At 38.1% G+C, this 26,329-nt stretch overlaps 1 protein-coding gene across 1 annotated transcript in view; it reads right to left on the reverse strand.

Moving 5' to 3' along the window:
- UGGT2 (UDP-glucose glycoprotein glucosyltransferase 2) overlaps positions 1-26,329 on the reverse strand; it is a 71,256-nt gene that overhangs the window by 20,091 nt on the left and 24,836 nt on the right. Inside the window, exons 11-27 of the mRNA XM_070943209.1 lie at positions 25,722-25,813; positions 23,627-23,777; positions 22,547-22,666; positions 21,495-21,580; positions 19,193-19,328; positions 16,039-16,170; positions 14,837-14,998; positions 13,057-13,180; positions 12,859-12,957; positions 10,202-10,296; positions 9,300-9,506; positions 7,646-7,777; positions 7,331-7,458; positions 6,313-6,408; positions 4,593-4,695; positions 2,831-2,910; positions 956-1,145 (exon numbers count right to left, since the gene is read on the reverse strand). Coding sequence (XP_070799310.1) covers positions 956-1,145; positions 2,831-2,910; positions 4,593-4,695; positions 6,313-6,408; positions 7,331-7,458; positions 7,646-7,777; positions 9,300-9,506; positions 10,202-10,296; positions 12,859-12,957; positions 13,057-13,180; positions 14,837-14,998; positions 16,039-16,170; positions 19,193-19,328; positions 21,495-21,580; positions 22,547-22,666; positions 23,627-23,777; positions 25,722-25,813 — 2,133 coding nt within the window. The remainder of the gene's footprint in view (positions 1-955; positions 1,146-2,830; positions 2,911-4,592; positions 4,696-6,312; positions 6,409-7,330; positions 7,459-7,645; positions 7,778-9,299; positions 9,507-10,201; positions 10,297-12,858; positions 12,958-13,056; positions 13,181-14,836; positions 14,999-16,038; positions 16,171-19,192; positions 19,329-21,494; positions 21,581-22,546; positions 22,667-23,626; positions 23,778-25,721; positions 25,814-26,329) is intronic.

A 26,329-nucleotide genomic window follows, 5' to 3' on the forward strand; every position in this document is an offset into this window, starting at 1 on the left:
TCGCCAAGGCTCAAGGTTGACTCAGCCTTCCATCCTTTCTAAGGTAGGTAAATTGAGGACCCAGTTGTGGGGGCAATAAGCTGACTTTGTATAAATATACAAAAGGATAAAGACTATTGCTGAGCACATTGTAAGCCGCCCTGAGTTTTTGGAGAAGGGCGGCATATAAATCAAATTAAAAAAAAAAATTGTTTCAGCAAAGTGGGTGCACTGCAGGTCCCCTCCATTTAACATTGTCATCTTGTTGAATCTAGGAAGTGTGCCTCAGGGGGGTGTTCTACTTATCTTTACTACCAGTTCTCAATGGGATCGCGCATTCACAGATCGTCTATGATAACATCCAGGTGGGTGGGCGGAGCCTGCCCCCGATTTTACTACCGGTTTGCAAGAACTGGTCTGAACCGGGGGCAACCCACCACTGGTGTGCCTCCTCTATTGCATCCCTCCCCCCGAGATAAGGGAGTAACACCTCCCCCCCAAGATAAGGGAGTTCTGGAAAGCTTTGAAAATCTACTTTTGGTCTCGGGCCTGGGTTGATGTTCATGGCTTCTTGAATGCTTCTGTTTTGTATTGTTGCTTTTATTGCTTATCACATCGTTTTAGTCTGGGCTGTCTGTCTGATTTTATCTTTTTTTCTGGTTTTGTATGCTGTCAAGAGTCCGCTGGAGTTGGGCAGCCAATAAATTTATACAAACAACCTTCAAATTCTATTCATAATTTCTGGTTATTTTGCCAATGAAGCTGTTATCAGGGGGGTGAGCACCACTTTAAATAAATGTAGTTAAGGTAACAGGATAAGTATTTTTCAAACATTATGCATTCTCCATATCTGGAATAAAAGTTTTAAAAGAAAAATACAAGCCCTAAAATTTCTGAAAAGTGAAACAAAATAATTTGCGGGGAGGGGGGGGCTATTACAACTTTTTGTACAATATGTTTAAGAATTAGTACTTACATCTTTTAAATGAATGTTGTCAAGGTCATAAGAACTGCTCACAGCTTCAACCAACCAACTTTCTGGAGTTGCCATGTTTAGTGTCAGAAGAAGAGATTCTGGAACTTCAAGGAAGGTTGCTCCAGATGAAAGAGGAAAGAAATTATTGGACCCCACAGAAAGTTCTGGTTCCATAACTAAACGGTAAAAGCTATAACCAAGGCAAAAATATAACTATTAAGAAGGCAAAGCAAAGAGCATTTTAGAGCAGGGGTCTCCAACCTTGGCAACTTTAAGACTTGTGGACTTCAACTCCCAGAGTTCTGAGAAACCAAACCTGGCTGAGGAACTCTGGGAGTTGAAGTCCACAAGTCTTAAAGTTGCCAAGGTTGGAGACCCCTGTTTTAGACGGTTGCACAACGATTTGTAAAAGCCTCCAAATGTTTTGCTTCTAATTTCATACATTTAGTATTGCTTGGCAAGTAATTGTGTAATATTAGAAACATTCTAAGTTATAAGGAACTTGAGTGGGCTTTTTTTCTGTGCTCTTGTTTTTAATTTCTAATGCTCTATCTTTCTAATCTGAGTCCAATTACTGTGTTAACCCTTGACAAAGACAGTTTCTTCATTGTCAATCCAGGTCATAAAGCTTTTGGGGAAGTAATATATCCAACTCAGGATACAACATTTGCCAGGAAAATGCATGTGTCCTCCTATCTGGAATGCAATGTAAACAGAACTGGTGTGAAGCTTATTTTTTTCAAGAGTACAGCTACTCTGCATAGAAGGTTCAGGTAAAAGGCACATTAATATTGTTGGCTTAGCCATAGAAAAAAATGGGAAGACCAAATATTTAAGGGGAGAAAAAGGAACTGGGGATTTTGAGAGAAGAAACAGCAAAGATGTTTCAGAAAATTGCAACAAGAAGAGAATAAGAAAGAGGCTAGGGAAATTGATTCTGTATGCACTTGGAGTAGACCTTCTTCTGTCAAAAGCCCATTCCTTTGTGGGGAAGGATTGTCAGAGAAATATGATAGTAGTGTTTGCACCAGCTGTTTTTTACCCCCTCCCCCTCTCTTTATGTTTCTCTTCTCTTTGTTTTGTTGCACTCTTTTTTTTTCCAACTTCCCTCCTGGCTGAGCTAGCTACAAAGGCTGAGAATTCTACGAATCAATTTCCAGGACCAAGAGAAATGTTCAAAAGAAGACCAGTCAAATTAGTTGAAGAAATTATACTGGCCTGCCCAAGTCTGTACCTGCTTCTAAATATAAATCATATTAGTGAAATGACCTCCAGATACAGATGTTGGAGACAATGAAAATGTGTTTATGTTTCATGAACCATATTATCACACATGAAACCATTTCACCAATAAAGACTATCTGTGAAACTACTTATCAGGTCCACCATCTCCAGATTCTTCACTTCACTGGCATCCTGCCATAAATTGCAAGGAAAGGGGAAGGAATTTGGGGTTGTAACGTGTGGGTCTGGGAATGAGAAGACAAACAATGGGAGAGGGGAGACAAGAACCAGAGGTGCCAAACTGGCATAAACCAGCCTTCAAGGACACCTGGCGTGGGAACTGAATGTGAAACTGCATTGAGGGTCGCCAAGCTCTGAGCCATTCCCAAAACATATTCAAGGCATCCTACTAGACACTGATGAACTGGTCAAGGGGGGAGGGCCAATGGCGGAGGGAAGTGTAACCTTTGCGTGAAAATACTCAGATCTAGCTTTACTTTTGCTACAACCACTTAACTTTAGTAAAAGAACCTATCACTTCAATCAAATGGAGTCAAGGGTCTTCCTTTCCTAAATGTCTAAGTTGGGATAGGTCTGACACTACTTCCACTTTGTTGTGCCTATTTTGGTAATAAACTTGAAGTTACTTGCCTTTTCAAGGGTACTTCTGACAGGTTTGATCTACAGTTCATGAACAGTCTTAGCTTCATGTTGACAACCTGACCAAGCACCTAATGAAAACAATTCCCATATTAAAGTCTTCTGCAACTTTTCCCATTTTTCGAATTCTATCCTTTTAATTTATGTAAGTTTTTCAAAGTATAAACAAATACATAATTTGCAAATTTACATGTCCCCACTTTCTCTTCTATCCTATACATACTTACAATTTAATAATCAACTTTATTTAGGAATCAAGTCTTAGTAGAAAGAATCCTTAGTACCCCTTCAATGAAGTTAAGTGTGAGAAATGATAGTTTTACTGTGAAGCACCTATCTGATCATAGGAAAATGAACCAAAAAGGAAAGGCTAATACGTCTTCTAGGTAGAAAGCAGGGATTAAGATTTCTTCTTGCCTTGTGAAGTCACAAGTATTGATTTCAGCTTAGAGTAGTAGAACTCTGCTTTTATATTTTGTATTCTACTACAATAATGAAACCTGCACTGTTCACGTTAGAAATGAAAAAAAAAAATCTATGTTCCTTTAGGCAATATGGTAGGAGACAGTGCGAACCTGCTTATTTTTTTCCTTATTCCAATTTATTATCAATAAAGGAGAATATTTGTAGCTCAGTGTTGAAATGAGGGGTACTTGGTGCTCTCTGAGCTTGATTGTTTTCTTGTAGATGTTTCATTAGCCTAATTAGGTAACATCATCAGTGCTAGTAAAGAGTGCTGTTTGCTGCCAGTTTATATTCTTATGTCTTGCTTCAAGGACTAGAAAAAGCAGAAATGAATTCAGCTGCCACCATGTTATTGGCCAGCTCTTATTCTGTTGTTTTAAAATCAAAAGAAGCACCTTGTTTATTTGCTCACTGTAACAGATGCATTGGATGAAGACTCTATTCTCCTACTATCAGGTACTGTCAAACACAGCTAGTCTGCTATGAAATGGAGTTATTATGTTTTGTTAATATGGATCTGCAGGCCATTAAACGTAGGGTTCCTCTGAAGGTCTTGTGGTCAAGATCTACTCAAGTGATACTGGTAATTTTCCAGAAGATGAATAAAGGGGAACTTTTCTGGAAGGTCATCAACTTGCAATTTGCTGTCATGATGATGCCAAAATTATCAACTGATTGATTGATGTGCCATCAAACCCTTAGTGATCCCATAGATAGACTTTCTCCAAGAATGAACTGTCTCCAATATGGTCCTTCATGCAAAAGCATGGAACATTGCCATTGTAGTTAAATCCATCAACTGGTTGTTGGTAATTCCTTCCTTCTTTTATTCCATCATTGCTGAAGAATTAGATCTTTCCACTACGTCCAAAATATGAACCTGGTCATTTCTGTCATAAATGAGAACTATGGATTGAAAATCTATGGTGCATTTGCTTGTTTTCCTAGTTATCCATGTATTCTCAGAAGTCTTCTTCAACACTAGCATTCAAACTTCCAGTGTTCTTTCTACCTGCTTCTTCTTGATTAAAGCTGGTTGATGGACCTGTTGTCATTAGTATATTTTTCACATTTAATTTTACTCTCATTTAAAAAATAGATTACTGAGGATCCCAAAGTGACCTCCTGTAATTTTAAATCTGGATCGCTCATCATATCATGTATACAATTCAGAGTAAATAATTACCATTTCAAGAAAGATCTTAAATAAAACAGTTACATTGTATGGAAAACAATGTTAAATTGGCTTAAGGTCACCACAATGCATAAAACAGCCGTATGCTCTTACAATCAATAAATGTGATAACTTCTGGGCTTCTCTTGTTAGTGGATCAACAACGCCAATGACATCAAAGTAGGGTTCACTTTGCTCTGGATTTATCTTCAGTATGCTATGTAGGGAAGGCAAAGAGGAGACATTAAACATTGAACAAAAAATCTTAAAGGCATGTATGATTTGAAGATGTAATGTTCATAAGAAATATACTATATTAGGTAAAGGTAAAGGTTCCCCTCTCACATATGTGCTCCTGACTCTATGTGTTCCCGACTCTAGGGGGCGGTGCTCATCTCCGTTTCAAAGCTGAAGAGCCAGAGCTGTCCGAAGACGTCTCCATGGTCATGTGGCCAGCATGACTAAACGCCAAAGGCACACGGAATGCTGTTACCTTCCCACCAAAGGTGGTCCCTATTTTTCTACTTGCATTTTTTACTAACTGCTAGGTTGGAAGAAGCTGAGACAAGTAACGGGAACTCACCCCATTATGTGGCACTAGGGATTCAAACTGCTGAACTGCCGACCTTTCGATCAACAAGCTCAGCATCTTAGCCACTGAGCCACCGCATCCCTATACTATATTATAAGCTATTTAATAAAATATGTCCTGATTCAACAAATGGATGCATTTCATTTAATATATCTCTGGTATCTTCAGTTCAAGTGGACAACAGTTCCACTAGAAAAACACATGCTGTGTAATAGTTTGTGCCCACTTATTTTGAGAAAATAAAAGCATGCATCGAAAGCAATTTTCCCTAGAGAGGGAGGAAAGAGTGCTTCAGATCTATTATGAGCACCTCCCTTCTACTTATTCCCCAATCCTTGAATTATAGCACCCTTTGGTTCTTTGGTTTATGGTCTTCAGTTTTAATCTCGATGATTTAGCAATGATAGGATTGATAGATCAATGATTTGGACAGTATGGTCAGTCTTAAACTGAGGTTTGGGATAGATTAAAAGGTAAGAGTTTTATCTTAGTCTGATAATCTTTGACAAAGGTTGTTACTCTAATGAAGCTGTCCTCATTCTTATTGATAGACACCAAATCACCCCAGTTCTTCTGAGCAATTTCAAGTGTCCGCTGCCTCCTACTCATTCTTACATTTTGGCAAACTTGAGAACTTGATCTAGCTGGCTGATACTTCCCCCTTTGTATTTTTGGAGAATCTACGAACTAACACTCAGAAATAAACTTTGTAAATAAATATAGTGATACAAAGAGATTTCAAGAATATTCACTTTAAATTCTGAACACTCTAAATTCTAAGAAGTTTAGCTTCTTAGACAACTTGTCCTTAACAAATAGCCAATGAGAGAAAAACTTTCTTGGTGACAGTTTTCCAATCATAGATTGTCCTCCATGTCTTATTCTTTTGAATTGGACCTTTAGGAAAGCATATTGATTTTTCATATTTAAATTGTTACATATGCACATTCCAGTCTTCTTAAAATAAATTTATTTTAATTGACCTCACTTTGATCATAGCCTTCTTGTATATTTAAATATGTTTAGTGTTTAAAGATTTCGTCACGTGTCAGCCTTTTTCAACGAATGTCTCTTTGAAAACTGGAATATAAATTACTCAAAGTTAATCTTGTTGTTTTTTTCAGTGGCAGTAGCAATGGTGGCAGCAATAAATATTGCCAACAGAATAGACTGCTAATTACCTGGTCATGATTCATACAACTGAATTATCATGAAAAAAAAATAAGGAGCTACTATTTTTACCTATGTTGGTCTTTGAAAAATTCAACATCTTGACGGTCATCAGTTATTGGCAAAGAAGAAAGAAGAGCATTCACTTGCATCACTAAATTACTGCCCCTACAAAAAAATAGAAAAGAATTGGATGTAACTCAGGAATGGAAGAATCTCTTAAAATAATGTCATAAAATATCAAAAAGCAACACCACCACAATCTTGTAGGCTTCCAAAGAAGACTGGCAATGCTGAATGTTGTTAATGTTGCACGATAATAGAATAGAATAGAATAGAATAGAATAGAATACAATAGAATAGAATAGAATAGAATAGAATAGAATAGAATAGAATAGAATAGAATGTGGGAAATTAAAGAACAAAAAAATGATTTTGAGACGTTTACATAACAATGGTCTTTTTAAATCCATCTCAGGTAGAAGGAAGGCCCAACAAGGCATAGAAAAGGAAAATCCTTTTTTTTTTCCCTAAGACCATAACAGTGGTCATTCTTGTTCTTTTTAAATCCATCTCAGTCTTATATTTGTGCTCCAACAAAAACTAACCTCAACTGTTGAGGTCATCAAAAACAATCAAAAATCCAATTTTAACATTTAGGTCTATGTAAATATAAAGCCTAGTATTGTGAGATGATTTTCTCTCATGCTATCAAGTCTGGATGACAGAGGGACTCAAAGACTTAAGACTACATTCAGACTCTATACTTTTGTAATTTGCCGATCTATATTATTAATTTAGAATGTTTTAAGCTGCCCAACTCTAAACTCTGGGTGGCAAACTTTAAAAATATTTTTTATTATTCATTTATATGCTGCCCATCTCACGGTTTGAGCACTGACAGGATAATGTGAAAATGATATAATTAATGCAACAAAAACAATAAAACCAAAAGTAATCAAAGAGGCTATGAACTGATTGCAATGTCTTCCACACCCAGACCACACCCAGATAAATCCAGTGTCTCTTATAAATGGCAAAACATCTACAAAATACACTTCGCTATAAAACCTTCCAAAATAAAAGTTACCGTTTATGGTCAACTCCCATTTCCTTGACAAGACTTTTAATCTTTGCAGCTGCTGTATTCAGAGTTATCGTCTCTAACAAATCGAAGTCCTTGGTATTTAATTCATCTTCTTTCAAAGGGCCTAATATCTACAGAATAGAAGTTGACACAATTCAATATTAGAAGAAGAATATGATACTTTGCTTTGTAAGCATGCTGACTTATGTCCAGAAAGTGACTGAGAAATGAAATTGGCGCAAAACATTCAAATACATGTAAATAAAATAAAACAAAACAACCCAATAATAAAATGCCATCTCCCCATTCATTACTTACCCTGCCGTTACTGATAACAGCCATTTCTCCGGGAAGCAATTTAAGAACTTCCTGACAAAATAACTGATGAGTCTGAATCAGATCAACCCCCATTGTATTGTATTTCTTCTCAAGAGCATCCGTATCCATGGCCTGGAACACAAAGTATAGAAGTGCAGTCCTAATTAGAAAACTACACAAGCCATGTTTTAAAAAAAATTCTACTGAGAATTTAGATACATAATCCCGTTTTGCAATTGATGCTCTGCTTCAAAGTAATTAAGAGTCTTTTAGAATCTGTTATGTAGTAATTCCTTCCTTAAAATAAAAGTGCATACATAAATTTCAACAATCAAGCACCTTAATTTAGTTGTTTTGAAGAGTACCTTTTTTAGATATTCAGAAAAACAGAAAAATTATTGGTTTCTGTTTCTATTCTACTGTAACCACCTGTTCCCAAGTTATTCTATTTAAGTTATTCCCTGTATTTCTACTCTGCCAAATATTCAGCACAGCTAAGAAAATTTTAAAACATTCCAGAAACAATTAACTATTAAAAGTTTGGAAAACAGATGAAGTGTTACGCTTTTTGTAAATGCCAGCAGTGAGGGCCAAACATAAATCCTAGAGAGTATATTTGTATAATTTGGGAGCAATGCAGAAGAAAGCCCTGTATCTTGAAATGATACTCTATTTATTTATCAGATTTACATTCTGCCTTTCTCCAGGGGTGAAATGCTACCGGTTCGGGCTGGTTCGCCTGAACCGGTAGTAAAAAAAAGCTTAAAAAAGTAAAAACAAGCTCCAACAATCAGCTGTGCAACAATCAGCTGTGCCGGCCAATCATGGGAACATTTTTAAACTTTTTAAAGCATTTTTTACTACCCAAAATGGTAGTAAAAAAATGCTAAAAAAAAGTTTTTAAAAAGTTCCAAAATCAGCTGTGTAACAATCAGCTGTTATGGCAATCGTGGCAACTTTTTTTAAAACTTTTTTTAGCATTTTTTTTAATACCAATCAGCTGTGAGACAATCAACTGTGAGGTTCCTGCTTGTTGCAGGGGTCATTTTGTGTGAAGTCCAGCTGCTTTTAAATTGTGTGTGAGTCAGTTGTGCAGCCATGCCCACCCAGCCACATAACCACCAAGCCATGCCCACCCGGTCATAATATCACCAAGCCATGCCCACCTGGTCACACGCCCACCAAGTCACACCCACAGAACCGGTAAGGAATTTTTTTTAATTTCACCTCTTTCTCCCAGGAACAACCTCTTCCTCTCAGGTGGGTTGGACTGAGAGGCACTAACTGGCCTAGATTGCCCATATGAATATGTATGGCTAAGGGTGGACCTGAACCTAGATATCCCACATTCTTAGTCCAACATCTTAATACAATATATATAGATGCAATATATAGAGAACTTTATTGGATGATTATTCGATAAACTACCACCAAACATAAAATAGATTGATACCACCTACCTGTATATACAAGAATATCCTTCAGTTGCAACATGACTGCAATAGTATACAAACTTATTATAGAAATAGGCTATTATACCTTTCAAAAATGAGTGATATTAAAATCAAAATTTCAATATCCAGTGATATTAACAGGAACTGTTATATATGCTCTGCCAAAACTCAGCTAAGTACATAATTAGGCAACTACTAACCGGGAAAAAATACTTTTTAATCTGAGTTCCTGCAGCAAGGGCCATTGCTGCCTCCTCCTTAAGAATCCGACCAAGAAAGTTTTTCAAATGAACGTTTTTCTGGGTTAAAAATGCTGCTGTGATTGCTCTTGCGATAATAGTGCTGTCTTCTGTTATTTTTGAAGTAGGATTATTCACAATCCCAAGCCGAATATGACTGCTGCTTTTCTGTAAAATAAAGGCAGGTTACAAACTATGCCAAAAATTTTATAACCAGAGCCTGGGAACAGTATTTGTTTTCTTGAGATTCAGAAAAGCCGAGGAAAGAAAACAGTCTAGCCTGCCAAGTTTAAAAAGCAATGTTTACTTTGTAAGAACCAGATACAGTAAATAGGTGTTTATTTCAAAGAGTTTATCTCCTGCTTATCCTCCAGAGTTCTAGATAGCTCCCTGCAGCAATAAAAACACAGTAACAGCAGAAATTCCAGCTCATATTTTGAAAGTCAACACTAAGATGCTCAGGGTAGGAATCTTATTATTTCTACAATTTATATCTTTCACTATCACAAAGGAAATTTTTGCTCTAATGTGTAATGATAATGCAGAATTCCCAAAATCAATTCCCTGTCCTTTTTGTTTCAATTACACAGAATTCTGTTTAGCTTCTTAAACAAAAGCTTCTATGAGCAAAAATTCTCTCTTTGGGTATTACAAATGCATAATTACTGTCACACGTTAATGATTTGATTCAGTAATTACATTTTTTACAAGTTTCTTTTGTTCTGTAAAATTTTATTTTGAGGAGAGAACAGAGCTTTATCTGCAATTTTCTGGCATGTAACTCCCATTTGTATTCCTTCTCCAAAACTGGCCTAAGAAAAAAATTTAAACGATGTAGGCAAAAGAAACTGTAAAGAACTGACCACATGTTTCAGTGCAGTAGAAAACAATTGCCTTCCTTCTGACTTTTCATAATCAGCCACAATCCACATGGTTACAGGATAGACTAAAGCATCATCTGAAAAAAAAGGGAAGAATTTCTACTGTTCAACATAGGCGATCAAAATAGAAAATGTATCAGCAGAATAAAGTGCAGGTTACTTTAATGATAGGCAGAAGGCTGATCAAGAATTGTTGGCAGACTTCTATCTGATCTACAATAATCTTACAATATTGAAAAATGAATCCCTGAAGGTGCTTTGTATAGTATTTGGATCCCAAGCACAGAATCCAGGTTTTGCTAAATTGCAAAGATAGGCAACTGTTTCTTTTAAAAATCTGTAGCTGAGGACTTTATCCCCATATTCTTTTGTAGCTTCATAGTTACACGGGCATATTGAGTATCCCTGCCAACACACAATCTCCAAAAATAAAAGCAAAACAAAAAAATACTTTGATTGTATTCCATTAGCAACTGACAAAGTAATCATTATAAAATGTTCTTTTAAAGTTGTAATATATGCAAGGTGTCAGCTTTCCAGAAAGCCTCAACTACAATTAAAAACTCAAGAGGCAAGCATTTCTCAAAATTCTATTTACTAGAATTGGTAAACTGGCACATCTGGGAAAACCTGAATCTGAGAGTTCCGGGTTTTCCTTCAGTAAATCAAAACCCCAAATCCAGCCCCTGCACCCATCAGTCTGTCACATGGCCCAATCATCATCTGTCCCAACTTGAGCCATCACTGCAATCACTCCTCCTCCAGATGCAGAAACACCATGACCTTGACCGATGGGAAGAATGCTATTGTCAGCACTCCAAGCTGCATTCACTCCAGTGCTGACATAGGAAGGAGAAGGTGGGGGCATCTTGCAAGAGGACGCTTGACTTTTCACCTACTTATTTTCCCTGGAGATACTATCCCCTAGGAGATGGGTTGGGAGGGGGGAAATTCCTTTGAGCTGAAGTAGTAGATAACAGCAGAGTGACTTGGAAGATGGCCAATGAGAAGCAGAGCAGTGGGGAAAGGAAAGGGAGGGTTTGGACCAGGAAGTCAGTGTTGGCTGCAACTGAGTCGGAGTTTCGATTGTTGTGCCTAATAAATGAAAGATTTTGATCAAGGACTATTTGTTTGAAATGCAATTTATTTGAGACGACACCGAATCCTGACAGCTATTATGTCTAACTACAATCACTCTCCTGAATCCCCCTTCCTACTTTCCCAAGTGCAAGAAGTTGGCAGAGTGGAAGCTTCTGGTTTTAATATGGCTTCTAATGCTGACACAAGGTTTAACACAAACATATTTTTATGAAAGCTGAGGATTCCTTAGAAATGCCATCCAGATAAATAGACACAGTGCTTTTTCATCAAATGTATTTATTGACCTTTAACTCTCCTTGATTCTCTCTCCTTGAAAAGCCCTGTAGGTGACATTCTTTATAAGATGGGATTTAGGAATTCAGGTTCTCTTATAGACTTCAAGAACCTGAGCCCTTTACAAGGGCTTTTAGGACAATCCAAAGTCAGAAACTTAATTGGTCACTAGTGCAACCCTCAAAGTCGAGGTGTTACATAGGCAAATCAAAGTGTACCTATAACTATTTAAATTCTGGCATTCTGGACCAGCTGTATGAGTACTTAGAGACTGTTACCACCCCTGGAATGCTTCAAATCAATGGAGAAAACCTAAAGAAGGTGGATATTTTTGGGTATCTGGGATCCCATCTCCAGGGCAATGGCGACATCAATGGTGAGGTGCGAGCAAGGGTGAATGCAGCCTGGATGCATTAATAACACTGGTGTGTTATGTGACAGATGAATGCCAATTTGTCTTAAATCTAAGATTTACAAGACAACCATCTGCCCTGTTGCACTGTATGGCACTGAATGCTGGGCAGCAACAAGAGGGACCGAAAGCCATATCTATGCCATGGAAATGTGAATGCTCCGTTGAATATCGGGCATGTCTCTTCTTGACCACATCACTAATGACACCATTCGACAGCATTTTGGTGTGGCGCCAATTATAGAGAAGATGAGAGAAGGCAACTCCGCTGGTATGGCCATGTCCAAAGAGCAGCACCTTCCACTGTTGCCAAGACTGCCTATCAACTAGAAGTGGTGGGTTGCTCCCGGTTCGGCCCGGTTCGGGCAAGCCGGTAGTGGTGATGATGTGACGTCACCGAACTGGTTCTCTTTGACTGGAAGCTGGGCCCTCTTGCCCGCCCCCACATTATTCCTACCTTTATTTCCCCTTTTTTAGCTCAGCTGATAGGCGTGGCAGAGTGGATTGCCACACTTCAGCTGGGCATAAACCTAATGCGCTTGCATGGAGTGCACATTTGGCGCGCGTGCTAGCAAAGCGAGCATGCGTGCAGCGATCGCGTGCCAAGCGCATGCACAAAGAGAACCGGTGGTAACACCAGTTGGAACCCACCACTGACTTCAATGGCATTTTCAGTTCAATCTGGTGATGAGATGTGTAACTGGTTCTCATCAGCAACTTGATGATATCCAATTCTTTGCTGATGCATGAACTTACCAGGTGGTTTCACGTAAGCATCAATCATCCCGGATTATGATGTTATAATCAGTGTGTATATAGAATCAGTAATAAGATTAAATATAATGAAGCTTACCTTGCTTTGTAACGTAATTCATGTTTTCAGAAATAACAAATGTTTTATCTTGAGAGTCCAAAAAGAAAAACGCTGAGTGGTCATTCACATCTATAGGAACTGCAAAAAAAATTCAAGATGCGGCATAACATCAAGCATGATATCAAAATGAATTCTCCACAAACAAACAAGAGAGAGGAAACAGAGCATTTAGTTTACCTGATGGGGATTCAAAATTCAAGTATCTTTTTTCATCACCAAGAATTCTATCATTTATATGCGAAACTACATTCTGTTGCTCCATGATGAAATCAACTGCATCTTTATGATCATTTAGCAAGCCCTGTAATCAGAATAACAGTTTAATTTAATTGTTACGGGAGCCCCTCGTTACTCCCATATAACACTCCTCCTGTGTGAGCTGCACTGGTTACCAGTGGTTCTCCAGGTCCGCTTCAAAGTGCTAGTCCTCACCTATAAGGCTCTGCATGACTTAGGTCTGGGATATTTGCATGACCTTCTCCTGCCTGCCTCTCACCGTCCTGTTCGCTCACATAGGGCCGCTCTCCTCAGGGTTCCGACGGCGAGCCAATGTCACCTTGCTGTGCCCAGGGGTAGGGCGTTCTCTGTGGGTGCTCCCACCCTCTGGAATGAATTACCTACTGAGCTCCGGACGGCTCCTGATCTCCACTCCTTCCATTGGGACTTGAAGACTTGGCTTTTCAAACAAGTAGGCTAACTCTGATTCCGGGTTTTATTATTTACTATTAATTAATTATTTGGATTAAACTATGATTTTATTATACTTGTTTCTTAACTTGTGTTCGCCGCCCTGAGTCCTTCGGGAGAATGGCGGCATATAAATACATGTAATAAATAAATAAATAAATAAATAAATAAATAAATAAATAAATAAATAAATAAATTTGCACAGCATTAACAGTTTTAAATATAGCTTCCCTTTAACTTGAGATCAGGATGTGTAATCTCTGCTGGATGAATGCATATCTTAGTTTAGTTTGATATTACCAAGCCCTCTGGTACCATAACTAAGCGTTACCTTCTCTCTTCCAGCACAAACATTTTAAAGAAAGCCTGGAAAACTGGGATTTTCAAGACACTTTTTTTTAACTTTCCAAGAACAGAAAGAGATAATACTGAGTACTGTAATACTGAGTACTTACAAACTATGCTGAATGATAAACCATAGTTTATAGCTTAACGTAATATGTGATCTGAGTCAGCTATAAGGTATTCAACAAAATATGAGGGAGCAAGCTACAGCTTAGTGAATCAAGAGAAATGGGTTTCATGACTTAAATATGAAGCACAAAACTGAATATTTTCTCCTCTTCCATCACCTTAAATAGAACATTTTAAACACCTATTTCTAAAGGATGCAATGGCTCCAATCATTTAAAAACATAACAAGTTCATAATTACATTCTAAGGTGTTATTTATTTATTTGGCTATTTATAGCCCACCTTTATTATTTTTTATAAATAACTCAAGGCGGCAAACACATCTAACAAGCCTCCCTCCTCCCATTTTCCTCATAACAACAACCCTGTGAGGTAATTTGAGCTAAGAGAGAGTGACTGGCCCAAGGTCACCCACCTGGCTTGCATGGTTATGGCGTGACTTGAACTCACGATCTCCTGCTTTCTAGTCTGGTGCCTTAACCACTAGATCAATAATCAGCATAGATTAAGCTTCAAAATCATGAGAATAAATTAAAATAATTAGATGTTTGCAATATTAACCCCAAACCAAGTCTTTATGAAATATGTACCAGATAAATATAACTGAAGCAATATATTAGCTCAGTGTTTCTCAGCCTTAGACATCTGATGACGTGTGGACTTCAGGTCCCAGAATTCCCCAGCCATTCTGGGAGTTGAAGTCCACAAGTCTTAAAGTTGCCAAGGTTGAGAAACACTGTATTAGCCCATATTTCATTGAACACTCCTGTCTTCTAAAGGAAAAAAAAATACATACCGTGGACACTGCCCGCTGAAAGGCTTCTGTGGCATCTATGATCTTCAGCAGAGAAGTCTCTAGCTCTGCAATATTCATCTCTTTTCTGTTAAAAGGCACGCCATTAAAAAGAGCTTGAGGCAATGGGCCCAGGCCAGTCTTCTTATAAAACATTGCTCCTGCCTAAACAAATTGGGAATGTCACAGTTATACAGAAGGTAGCTGACTGTGTGAAAACGGGATGAATATAAAGAAAATAATAAACTCCAAGCATCCATAAACTGCATATTGGAAGAATAAAATGGTATATTTTTCCCTTTCAACAATATTCCCCAATCTGAAGCCTCCAGATACATTAGACTACAAAAGCCAATGTAATTTAAGATGTGTTTAAGAATGGTGCCAGATGAAGGAAGACTACCTTACAACCTTCTAGAAAGCAATTTTGGGGGTGGTGAGAGAAAGCCAGTCACTCAAACTATCAAACAAGCCAAAACCAGACCGTCATTCAGAAGCGCAGATAAACAACTCTAATCCTAATCTGCATCAAAAAGACAGTACTTAATTATAGCCCAGCAACAACAGCCAGCCAATCATACGGTTGGAAATCAGATATTGACTCAGAAATATCTGAACAAACAACATTCAGACTAATTTGCATCTCATAAAAAGGTATTTAAAGACCTGTGTTCTGACAGATGAGCACAACTCAAAACACACTGACGATGTTTCCTCAAATGGTGACGAAACTTTTAGAACCAAATTACCAAGCTCTGAGCTCAAACCCACAGTCTAACTACCAACCTGAGCTATTAATATTCAAATGCATTTCAAGCTCTGGACTGCCAGAAGAGAATCTATTTCCAAAAAAATGTATGACAATAAGAACAGCCAAACTAGAATTCAAACTTTTGTTTAGATCGACATGGCTTAGTCCAAGAAGTATTAGAATCACGTAATTTTCTGATCTCTGATATCAGGATGCTATTAAAATTAATTGAAGTTATTTATGATGGTTACCATTCCCAGCTAAATTATCTCTTGCTATATGGATGCTATGGGGTAAGAATCTGGAGACAAAGAAATAACAAACTTCCTCATTTATTACTCCCACAAAACAATTTCAGTGCCAGACACACAGAATTAGTTGACTTATGAAGACACCAGGTTATAAATCTTTTAGTTTCTTTGTATTTCATTCTGCAACTTTTAACTATTTCTACCTTTCTCTTGTCATCATAATCAGAGTCAAGACCCAGGATCTCCTCCATATCAGCTTGAGGAAACTGTCTATAAAGAGTACGCTTCACGTTGTCCACCGAAAGGATTTCTCCTTCTTGTACTTGACGATACATCTAGTTGAAGGGAGCAAAAGAAAGATAAATGATACAATCCATTATACTGTTACAATACTATAGAATATTTAGTAATAATTAGATTACATTCCATTTTTATTATTCATTCTATAAACAGTTTTCAAAAGTACAGGTAGTCCTCGACTTACGACCATAATTGAGCCCAAAATTAATGTTGCTAAGTGAAATATTTGTTAAGTGAGTTTGCCCCATTTTACGATTTTTCTTGCCACAGTTGTTAAGTGAAACATTGCATTTGTTAAGTTAGTAATGTGGTTATTAAGTGAATCTGGATTTCCCATTGATTTTGCTTGTTAGAAGGTTGCAAAAGCTGATCACATGACCCTTGGACATTCCAAGATGAACCACTTGCCAAGCACCTGAATTTTGATCATGTGACCATGGGGATGCTGCAACGGTCATAAGTGTGAAAAACAGACATAAGTCACTTATTTCAGTGCCTTTGTAACTTTGAACAGTCACTAAATGAACTGTTGTCAGTCGAGGACTACTTGTAATGTCTTCAACCAACTATACTTCAATACATTTTCACTCTTCATTTCTGTACTCTCTAAGGCAGTGTTTCTCAACCTTGGCCGCTGGACGATGTGTGGACTTCAACTCCCAGAATTCCCCAGCCAGCTATGCTGGCTGGGGAATTCTGGGAATTGAAGTCCATACATCGTCCAGCGGCCAAGTTTGAGAAACGCTGCTCTAAGGAAAAGTAAAAGTATAATGCACATATTAAACTAGTATTTATTTTCCATACCAGCCATGAAATGAGTCAAATGAGTCAAGCAACCCAGGCAACAAACCATTTATATTCAATCAGAGCCAAAAAAAATTAGTAAATTTCTAAATATGTAGCCATATTAAAACTTTCACAGCATGTGAGAAAATCTGTGCAAGTCAAAAAGTTAAAATGTGGGTGTACAATCTAAAAGTTCTAAATTAAGCACTGCAGATTAAAGTAGAAATGAAGTCATTTCTATTGCTGGCATACAATTTTATATATTTGTATATCGTCTTCTTAGAAAAGAATGGACTCTTGCCGGTTTCAAGATGTCTAAAATTTGGGAGCTCATATTTAATATTTTAGTCCATTGCTTCCATTTTATCTGAAATGAATAGGAAATTTTGTTTTAAATTTCAAATATCTTCAATTCCCATCCTGTTCTAGGACCATATTATTCAATTAAATAACATCTGTTTCTCTAAAATACATTTGCTTACTGTTCTGTTCTGTACTCCATGTCCCCCAAAACAGTCCTTTTACAATTTATGAAGATTTAAATGAATTACTTGACGATAAAGATCCCTTTGAGGTAGACAGATTTAATCTTGATGATGTGCCAGAGACTTCTAAGAAGCTCATCGCCAGAATAGAAGGCAAATCATAAACAAATTGGTGTTCTGGATTGGGAATGCAGTAGCCTATAACTCTTGAACTCATATTTTAAGGAATCATAGCCAGCAATTACTAACCAAAGGAATATCTAATAAATGTTACTGTAACATCTTTATTCCTCCTTAGAAAAAGAATCTTATTTAGGATGGTACCTAGTCAGTCTCTTCCAGAGAAAACAGTCACACTGGTTAACTCTCTCCCCTCCATACTATTTTTCCACATCCAGATGACATCTCATTAGGTTGTTCTGCTTTGAAGGAGTTATCTCCTATTTTAAGGTGGTGGGTTTTTTTAATCTTGTGCCTCTCAAGTGTTCACCAATGAGTGTCAAATGTTGGTTCTCATTTTGATTCCAATCCTGTCAACACTCAGCTACTTGAAATTATTGTTAAAAGATTGATAGCCTGAACAGCCAACAATGTCCATTTTTAAGCCATCTCAAATAGTGAATATTACTACTGTACATCACACGATAGCAAATATAATAATGTATTACACATAGTATTTTGTTTTGTTGGCCCCGAATCTATTGCAAGTGAACGTTAGTGGACAATCTTAAGTCTTAAACAAACTCCTGGAGATTCTCATTTTACTGACTTAAATCGCCTTTTTGGAAATTCCTTCAGAACTGTGCAATTACTCAGTGGAAGGTCTATAAAGCATCTTCTTCCTATAATTTCACAGCCCTTCTTAAATTTTATATTATCTTAAAAAGATCAAATCCAGCCTATCCCACTTACTTTCTTCCTTCATTTCACCCTGAATATTTAGGTGGGCCACATGCCCGGACCTTATAAAACAGGGGTGTCAAACTGGATTTCTTCGAGAGCTGGATCAGCATTGTAGTTCTCCACGGGTTGGAGGGAGGGGGTGGGGGGGGGTGGGGGGGGGTGACAGCTCCTGCGGCACCCTGCTGGCCAAAACGGGGCATGGAGGGTCGCATGCAGCACCCCATGCCCTGTTTTTTGTCTAGATGGCCTCCTGGAGCACTTTGCTGGCCAAAACAGAGCGCAGGGGGGCATGCATGCCCCCCCGTGCCTCATTTTCCGCCTCCCTGGCCTCCAGCAGCCCTCTACTGACCAAAAACAGGCCGTACGAATGCCCCGCATGGCCCATTTTGGCCGGCAGAGGCACTGAAGGCCAGTCCTTTGATATTTCCAGGCCAGCCCCACAGGCCAGATTTAAGCATCCCTTGGGCCAGATCCGGCCCACAGGCCTTGAGTTTGACACCCCTGTTATAAAAGGAACTACAACTTGGGTTTATACAAAGAATATTTAAATGCTAGCAGTTTTGAGGGACTTAACTAAAAATGCCTAGTATGGATACTCTATTCACTTCTGCCAGGATTCATTAATTTCACCTTTTGCTCTAACATGGAATACAGAAAAATATGTCATAATTTCATGCCCAGTGGGTTTCAGTTTGCTTTGCTTTTTACCTTTCAAGTATTCTTTATATATCCTTAAATATGTGACATTTCCTGCCTGTGCATGATTATTTGCAAACTGCCCAGAGTCACACAAGCAATGCTATCCTACGGCTATTTTGCATCTCAAAGAAAGTAAGGCTAACCTTAAATAAAGCAATATTTTAATCTTCTTACAAACACTAACATAAAGTAAGGAGACAAAAGCATGAGGGATATCCACTTCATCTGCAATAAAGTTAAAAGCTCTCCACAGGGCAACTCCTGCGTCCTCATTTCCATCGACCACTTCATCGGTATTTAAGATGAAAACAAAGCCAAGTCTGCTCGGGAAAAAGAGAAATACTGTAAGAATGGCAAAACCACATTAACTATGTTGAAAGCAGATTAAATGCAACTATACTAAAACAGGTTAAAATGTCACTCTGGTCTTCAACAAGAAAGATAAGTCATAATATTCTAAGAAGATTCAAAAATCTTATTAAAATGAACACAAAGTTAACATTTTATGCCAATCTAATAGAATTACCTTCGATAAAGTGTAAATGTCAATGTCCCAAAGGTGCTTTTTCAAGAAGCAACTGGACCTTCTGGTTTTTCTTTGAAGATGTTTCACTTCTCATCCAAGAAGCTTCTTCAGCTCTGAAGAAGCTTCTTGGATAAGAAGCAAAACATCTTCAAAGAAGGAATAATGGATGGAAACTGAACAAGGAGAGATTCAATGGAGAAATTTTCTGACAGCGAGAACAATCAACCTATGGAACAGTTTGCCTTCAAAAGTTGTGAGAGCTTTATCACTCGAGGCTTTCAAGAAAAGATTGGACTGCCATTCATCAGAAATGACGTAGGGTCTCCTGCTTGGGCGGGGGGTTGGACTAGATGACCAACAAGGTCCCTTCCAACTCTGTTAATCTGTAAAAACCAGAAAGTCCAGTTGCCTCTTGAAAAAGCACCTTTGGGACAACCATGACCTGGATGACTGAGAATCTCCATAGACATGTAAAGTCAATGATACCACAGCAAACGAAAGTTTGTTCAAATCACTGATGAGAGCCATACCGTGATTTGAATTTCCAAAATTACAGGAGAGAAAAACTATTTGGGATTGCTTTTATCATAATTCAGCTTTATGACTTTGTAAATTCATCCTTAAATTCCTCAATACTTCTCAGTTTTAGCGTAATGAATGCCTATAGAAATCATCTCTCTAGCTGTAACTTTGACATGGAGGAGCTATTTTATCAAACTAAGATTAACAACCTGACCAACTTTGCTGAAAATATTTGCAGGTTCCCAATATTCTTTACTCCTATCCAGTTCCTCATATTTTTTATTTGATTTGGTTCTACCCAACTGGAAATATAAGTAGGTCAAAACTATGTATATATACACACACATAAATATATATTTATATTTAAATACATACACATACATTTATATTCATATTCCAATGGTAGAACAAATATTCTAGACCAGGGGTGTCAAACTCACGTCGTCACATGACATATCGAGACTTTTTCCCCTTCACTAAACTGGGCAGGGGCGGGGCCAGCACATGACGCATCCGGTTTGACACCCCTGTTCTAGACTACTCTAGAATAGCCTTTTTTTAATACTAATTCTATAGATATGTTGAACTTTCAAATTCCTGCACAGTGTGATGTGGGAATCCTTTAGATCCTAAGTCTCACAATACCAGGAAGCTTGCAAGTTTGGAGAAAACTGTTCTGCAAGTAGAACTAGATCAATCTAAGGATGAATGGAGACTGATCATGGAACAGTGTTCTAAATTAGAATGAAGCTATGATATTAAAGTTCATAAAGAATATGCTTTTCTTATATCCATTTAAAGGCAGTTAGATTTAGACAGACATACTACCTGTTTTTTGTTTTTTTTGCTTTAATTTATATGCCGCCCTTCTCCGGAGACTCAGGGCGGCTTACAATGCGTTAAGCAATAGCCTTCATACTTTTGTATATTTATACAAAGTCAGCTTATTGCCCCCACAATCTGGGTCCTCATTTTACCTATCTTTGAAAGGATGGAAGGCTGAGTCAACCTTGAGCCTGGTGAGATTTGAACTTGCAGTAATTGCAAGCAGCAGATGTTAATAACAGAGCTTTAGTCCACTGTACTACAGGCTCTTACTCTTACTTTTCAATGGAATTACCTGAAATCTATGGAAATATAGTATTTACCCAAAATAAATACAAACCAACAAATCAATGTATTAAAATCTTTCATTTCTATTTTGTTGACTTGTTTTGAGAAATTGCAACTAATGAATCATGGAGGATTGAACATCAATAGATACATGTTGCCCAAACTCTCTTTCCCTTTGTATTAATCAGTACTCATATAGGGAATATACAAAATAACAGTGTACTAATTCTATAGGGGTTTTTTTGCCACAATTCTGAAAATGAAGAAAGTGAAGAGAAATTCCTTTACTATTTTAATCCCAGACAGAATTTCAGTGTTAATTTACCTTAAAGGTACTTTCTGAGTGTAGATTAACTCAATTAGTTTAAGGAAACCAGCTGCTTCTTCCTGGAGAGGATCAATAAAAAGGACCTACAAGAGAAGAAAATTTTATACTTCATGGTTTATACTCTCTCTGTACCTTCTATTTCCACTACTACTATATATTGAAAGCCCCAAAGAAGGATTCAAGAATAAACTGGAAACTTCTGTTGGTACAGACTGTCCTGATTCATGCACTCAATAGGACCAGATAGTTAGAATACATATTCCAGTCAGATGTAAGACTGTACCTCGCAAATTGTGATTTATTCTATAAATCATGGTGAAAAACCATTGCTAAGTGCAATAGGAAAAGGCTGTCAAAGTATGGCCGTGCTTTTGCAAGTATTATCATAGATATACTGCTGGGTATACTGTATTTTTCGGAGTATATGACACATCTTTTTCCCCCCTAAAAGGGGGTGAAAATTTAGGTGCATCTTATAGCCCCGCCCACCCACTGGCTCCCACCCTTTGGCCTCTGCCTCGCAGCAGTTTCTTCCTTGCAAGCAAACAGCAAGAAAAAACAACTCCTTTCAGCTTCAGCACAGCCTAATTAGCAAGTTGATTGGATCGGCCTTCTGATTCTCAGCTGATTTGCAGGCTCTGCTGCTTGCTGCAAAGAGGTAAATTGCTGGAGCAGATTTTTTTTTCCTTGTGCTAATCAAGCTATGCTGAAAACGAAAATGAAAGTAAAGCAGGCTGTTTGCTGCAACGAGGCAAAATTGCTCAGAGGCAGAGGCAGATTTCTTTTTCTTCTTTTCCTCACCAAAAAAGGTAGGTGGATCTTATACTCCGGTGCGTCTTATACTCCGAAAAATACGGTATTTTGCAATCAGTTCAGTGGTGCATTCATAACTACGTAGATAAGTGAATTGCTGAACAAAATGTGCCAAGGAAGGGCTTTCTGTGTCTTTTGTATACTAAAGATGTAATTCTAATATATCCCTACTAAAAATATTTAAAAGAATGCACGGATGCACTCTCTCTCACACACACACCATATTTCACACTTACCATATTATATAAATTCCGTCTAATCTGTCGCATCATTCCTGCATATGCTGGTTTGAGAAGTTCCTGAAAACTTGAAGGCCACTTGTTATACATAGCATCGGTTTCTAGGTTATTGACCCACTAAAAAAATACAACAGAAATGGGGCATTTAGTGAAGCTACTATCAAATTAAACCTTGCCAAACACAATGTTCTCATAAGTCCATTTAATAAAGTAGTACTCAGCATGTTGTAGTTTTAACTTATTATGGGCTTCACTGTTGACCAATGCACCTGGAAACCAGTGAAGAAACTAATCCTATAGAATTGGGAGAATATTTAAGGGGCTATGTAGGGGAAAACAAGCTGAAAGCATCTTTTTGACCACAGTTTTAGAGATGCCAACAAAATGGAATAAGAGCTGGATCATTTCGGCTGCAATTAATTTGTTTTGGCTTGGTGTTTCAAGACATGGGGGTTTGTTTATAAACTGTAGTTTACAGTTTAGCATGTTGTATAACTCCAGCCAAAATTATGTTAGTCTATTCAGTAAAAATATTTAAAGAAATAATGGCTTTGTGAAATGTTAGACTGTGTTTCCTTAAAACCTCTCAGCCAAAAGGTAACATTTAAAGAATAAAAAGATGCCACTCAGGTGACATAAATCAATTCTTAATGGTTCTTCCAGAAGGGGTAGCCCCAGTAGGGTACTCTGAGGCCTAGGAAGAATTAGCCTTGCTTCCAGAAATGTTTTTCTTTTCTACATGATCCCAAAAAAGAGCCTCTCCCTATGCCAATTGATACACTACCTGCTAACATTGGTATTACCTACTAAAATTAATCGGGAAGAAAAGAATTGTTTTTAAAAATATCTAAATAAAGACTACTTTCTCCTCAATTTCTGTTAAGCAGCACAAGCCTCCAGGACTGTGGAAATGGCAGAAAAGTACATTTTGCTTCTTAGTATTGCTCTGTAACAAATCCAAATTTTAAAAATTAAATAAGGTTGTTGCCAAAGGCATCGTGGCATTTATTCATTATAACTCAAACCAAGAATCTAGCGGCACTTGAAAGATTCATATGCACAAAAAATATTACTTACTACAATTGCTGAGTGACGGATGTCTAATGCGTAAGAGGCATCCTGAGATTGGGAAGCTAACCTCATGAATTTACTCGGAAGATCTCCTTTAATTCCAAGGGAGTGAAGAACGTGCATTGCTTTTCCTTCTATCTTCAGAGTTTCTAAAATGCTTTAGACAAATATATTTTATATGTAACACTATACAGAATAATATCTAAAGACAGAAAAATCTTCCATCTGCTGGTGGCTGCCTTCCTTCAGCTCCACCACCCCGCTCCCACTGGTATCTGGTCAATAGCTGGGTCGGGCCTCAACAAAGCACCTTAAGGAATACCCTGTTTCCCCCAAAATAAGACATCCCCTGATAATAAGCCCAATCGGGCTTTTAAGTGAATGGCAATAAGGCCAAGCGCTTATTTCAGGGTTCAAAAAAATATAAGACAGGGTCTTATTTTCAGGGAAACACGGTAACATAACAATTACAGAGATTAAAGTAGCCATAGAAATTTAAGGGCGCAGCAGTATTATTATTCAAAGGCTTTGAAAAAGAAAATATTTTTTCCTTGATACTGAAAAGACCGTGCAAGTGTACTTCCCTGGGAAGGGGATTCCAAAGTCAGGAAGACCACCATTGGATAGGCCCACTCCTGGGTAGCAATCCCCCCTAACTCAGAAAATCTTAGGGTAGCAATAGCAATAGCCCTTAGACTTATATACCGCTTCACAGTGCTTTACAGCCCTCTCTAAGCGGTTTACAGAGTCAGCACATTTCCCCCAACAATCTGGGTCTTCATTTCACCGACCTCGGAAGGATGGAACGCTAAGTCAAGTTTGAGTCGGTGAGACTCGAACTGCCAAACTGCTGGCAGAATTAGTCAGTCAGTCAGCAGAATTAGCCTGCAATACTGCATTCTAACCACTGCACCACCATGGCTTTTCTAGATATATATGGGAAAAAGTGTTCCTTCACTTAGGGTTGGTGCAAAGGTGGTATATTACTATGGGCGGATAGTGGATGGGATGCTGCAGTGCTCCATGAGCATGGCTGGATAAGTGTGGGGTGCTGTGGCACTGTGCATGTGCTACATAATGTGGATGTGGGGTATTGTTGGTGGATGACCAGTACAGGAATCTTGTATACCATAGAAGCTGCTCAAGGGAAAAAGCAGTGGGGCTTGTGACTTTCCCTTCGGGTTTTCCCATTGACTTTACTTGTGGGAACCTGGCAAGGTAGATCGCAAAGGGCAATCATGTGACCACGAGGATGCTGCAACAGCCAGATCTTTGAGGACTGGTTGCAAGTACCACTCATTCAGCACTCTGAATGGCCACTAAATGAATGGTCATTAACTGAGGACCAAAACTAAAGTATTGCAACTTTAAAGGGACAAAAAGGACCCTAAACTAGTATAGCTTTCCCAATATTGTATCCTCCAGGTATGTTGGGACTGTAATTCCTATTCAGCAAGGCTAAATTTGGGGAGCTTCACATCCAAAGGCCTAAGCATATCTAGAGCAGAGGTGGGTTTCAGCAGGTTCTGACCAGTTCTGGAGAACCGGTAGCGGAAATTTTGAGTAGTTTGGAGAACCAGTAGTAAAAATTCTGACTGGCCCCGCCCCCATCTATTCTCTGCCTCCCAAGTCCCAGCTGATTGGGAAGAAATGGGGATTTTGCAGTAGCCTTCCCCTGGAGAGGGGTGGGAATGTTGATTTTACAGTATCCTTCCTCTGCCATGCCCACCAAGCCACGCCCACCAAGCCACACCCACAGAACCTGTAATAAAAAATTTGGAAACCCACCACTGATCTAGAGGTCGCCAGAAGGAAATGGGTTTTACTAATATGCAGCTCCACTGGATATGGTAAGAAGTTTTACATACTGAATGACATTTCTTTGGTTTTTAGGACTGTCATCTTACACTTACAGTACTGATTTAGAGACTCAAGGTGGTGATGTAGTAAATTAGTTAATAGTATTCACCAACGATGTTTTGGTTCCCTTTCTGAACTACTCATTACAGAACAAGATATCAACATTTGTCTTGGAGTAAGGAGTAGTTAAATACAGATGACTGAGCATTCTGGATAGTAATGAAGCTGCAAACTACTTTACCTAAAGGGATCACGAAGATTCAAGTCTATTGGAAGGCCATTTAAAAATAAATGTGCTTCACCAGGCTTAAGTTCAAGAGATTCATGCAGACGCTGGAAAAGAAAGGTTTGCCATGAGTTAACTAGCTATTTTTAAAACAAACAAACAAGTAAACAAATGTTTGGGATATCAACATACAGTACTTCAAATGGAAGCAATGCTATATTCGTTTGAAATGAATCAATTTTAATATCCTGCTTATTTTTCCAGATAAGGAGATCTTCTTGATTTCTGCAAAATAAATCTGATACTAAATATTCCTTAATGAGATTTTAGAAGATAGAATGATAATTACATATTCACCGTTTCCATCAGATATGCTTAAAGCTGGTTTGACAAATTATGGACCACAAATTCACGTTCAGCGTTTGTCATGAAATGTATCCTAATTGTCTGAACAAATTAGGACAAGTTCTTCCTCTTTCTTAAATCCAAGATTTTAAACATTCTTGCTGCAATTCCTGGTTTCATCTGTCCCAGTCTTCTCCAACCCAAAGCCTTCTGGATGCGGAATGGGACAATTTGCTGTGGCCAACTCGCCGTGGCCAATTCACCATGGCCAATTTGCC

The sequence above is a fragment of the Pituophis catenifer genome, unplaced genomic scaffold (assembly GCF_029215685.1).
Source record: "Pituophis catenifer annectens isolate HBS135680 unplaced genomic scaffold, rPitCat1.0.hap2 SCAF_4, whole genome shotgun sequence".
Lineage (NCBI taxonomy): Eukaryota > Metazoa > Chordata > Lepidosauria > Squamata > Colubridae > Pituophis > Pituophis catenifer.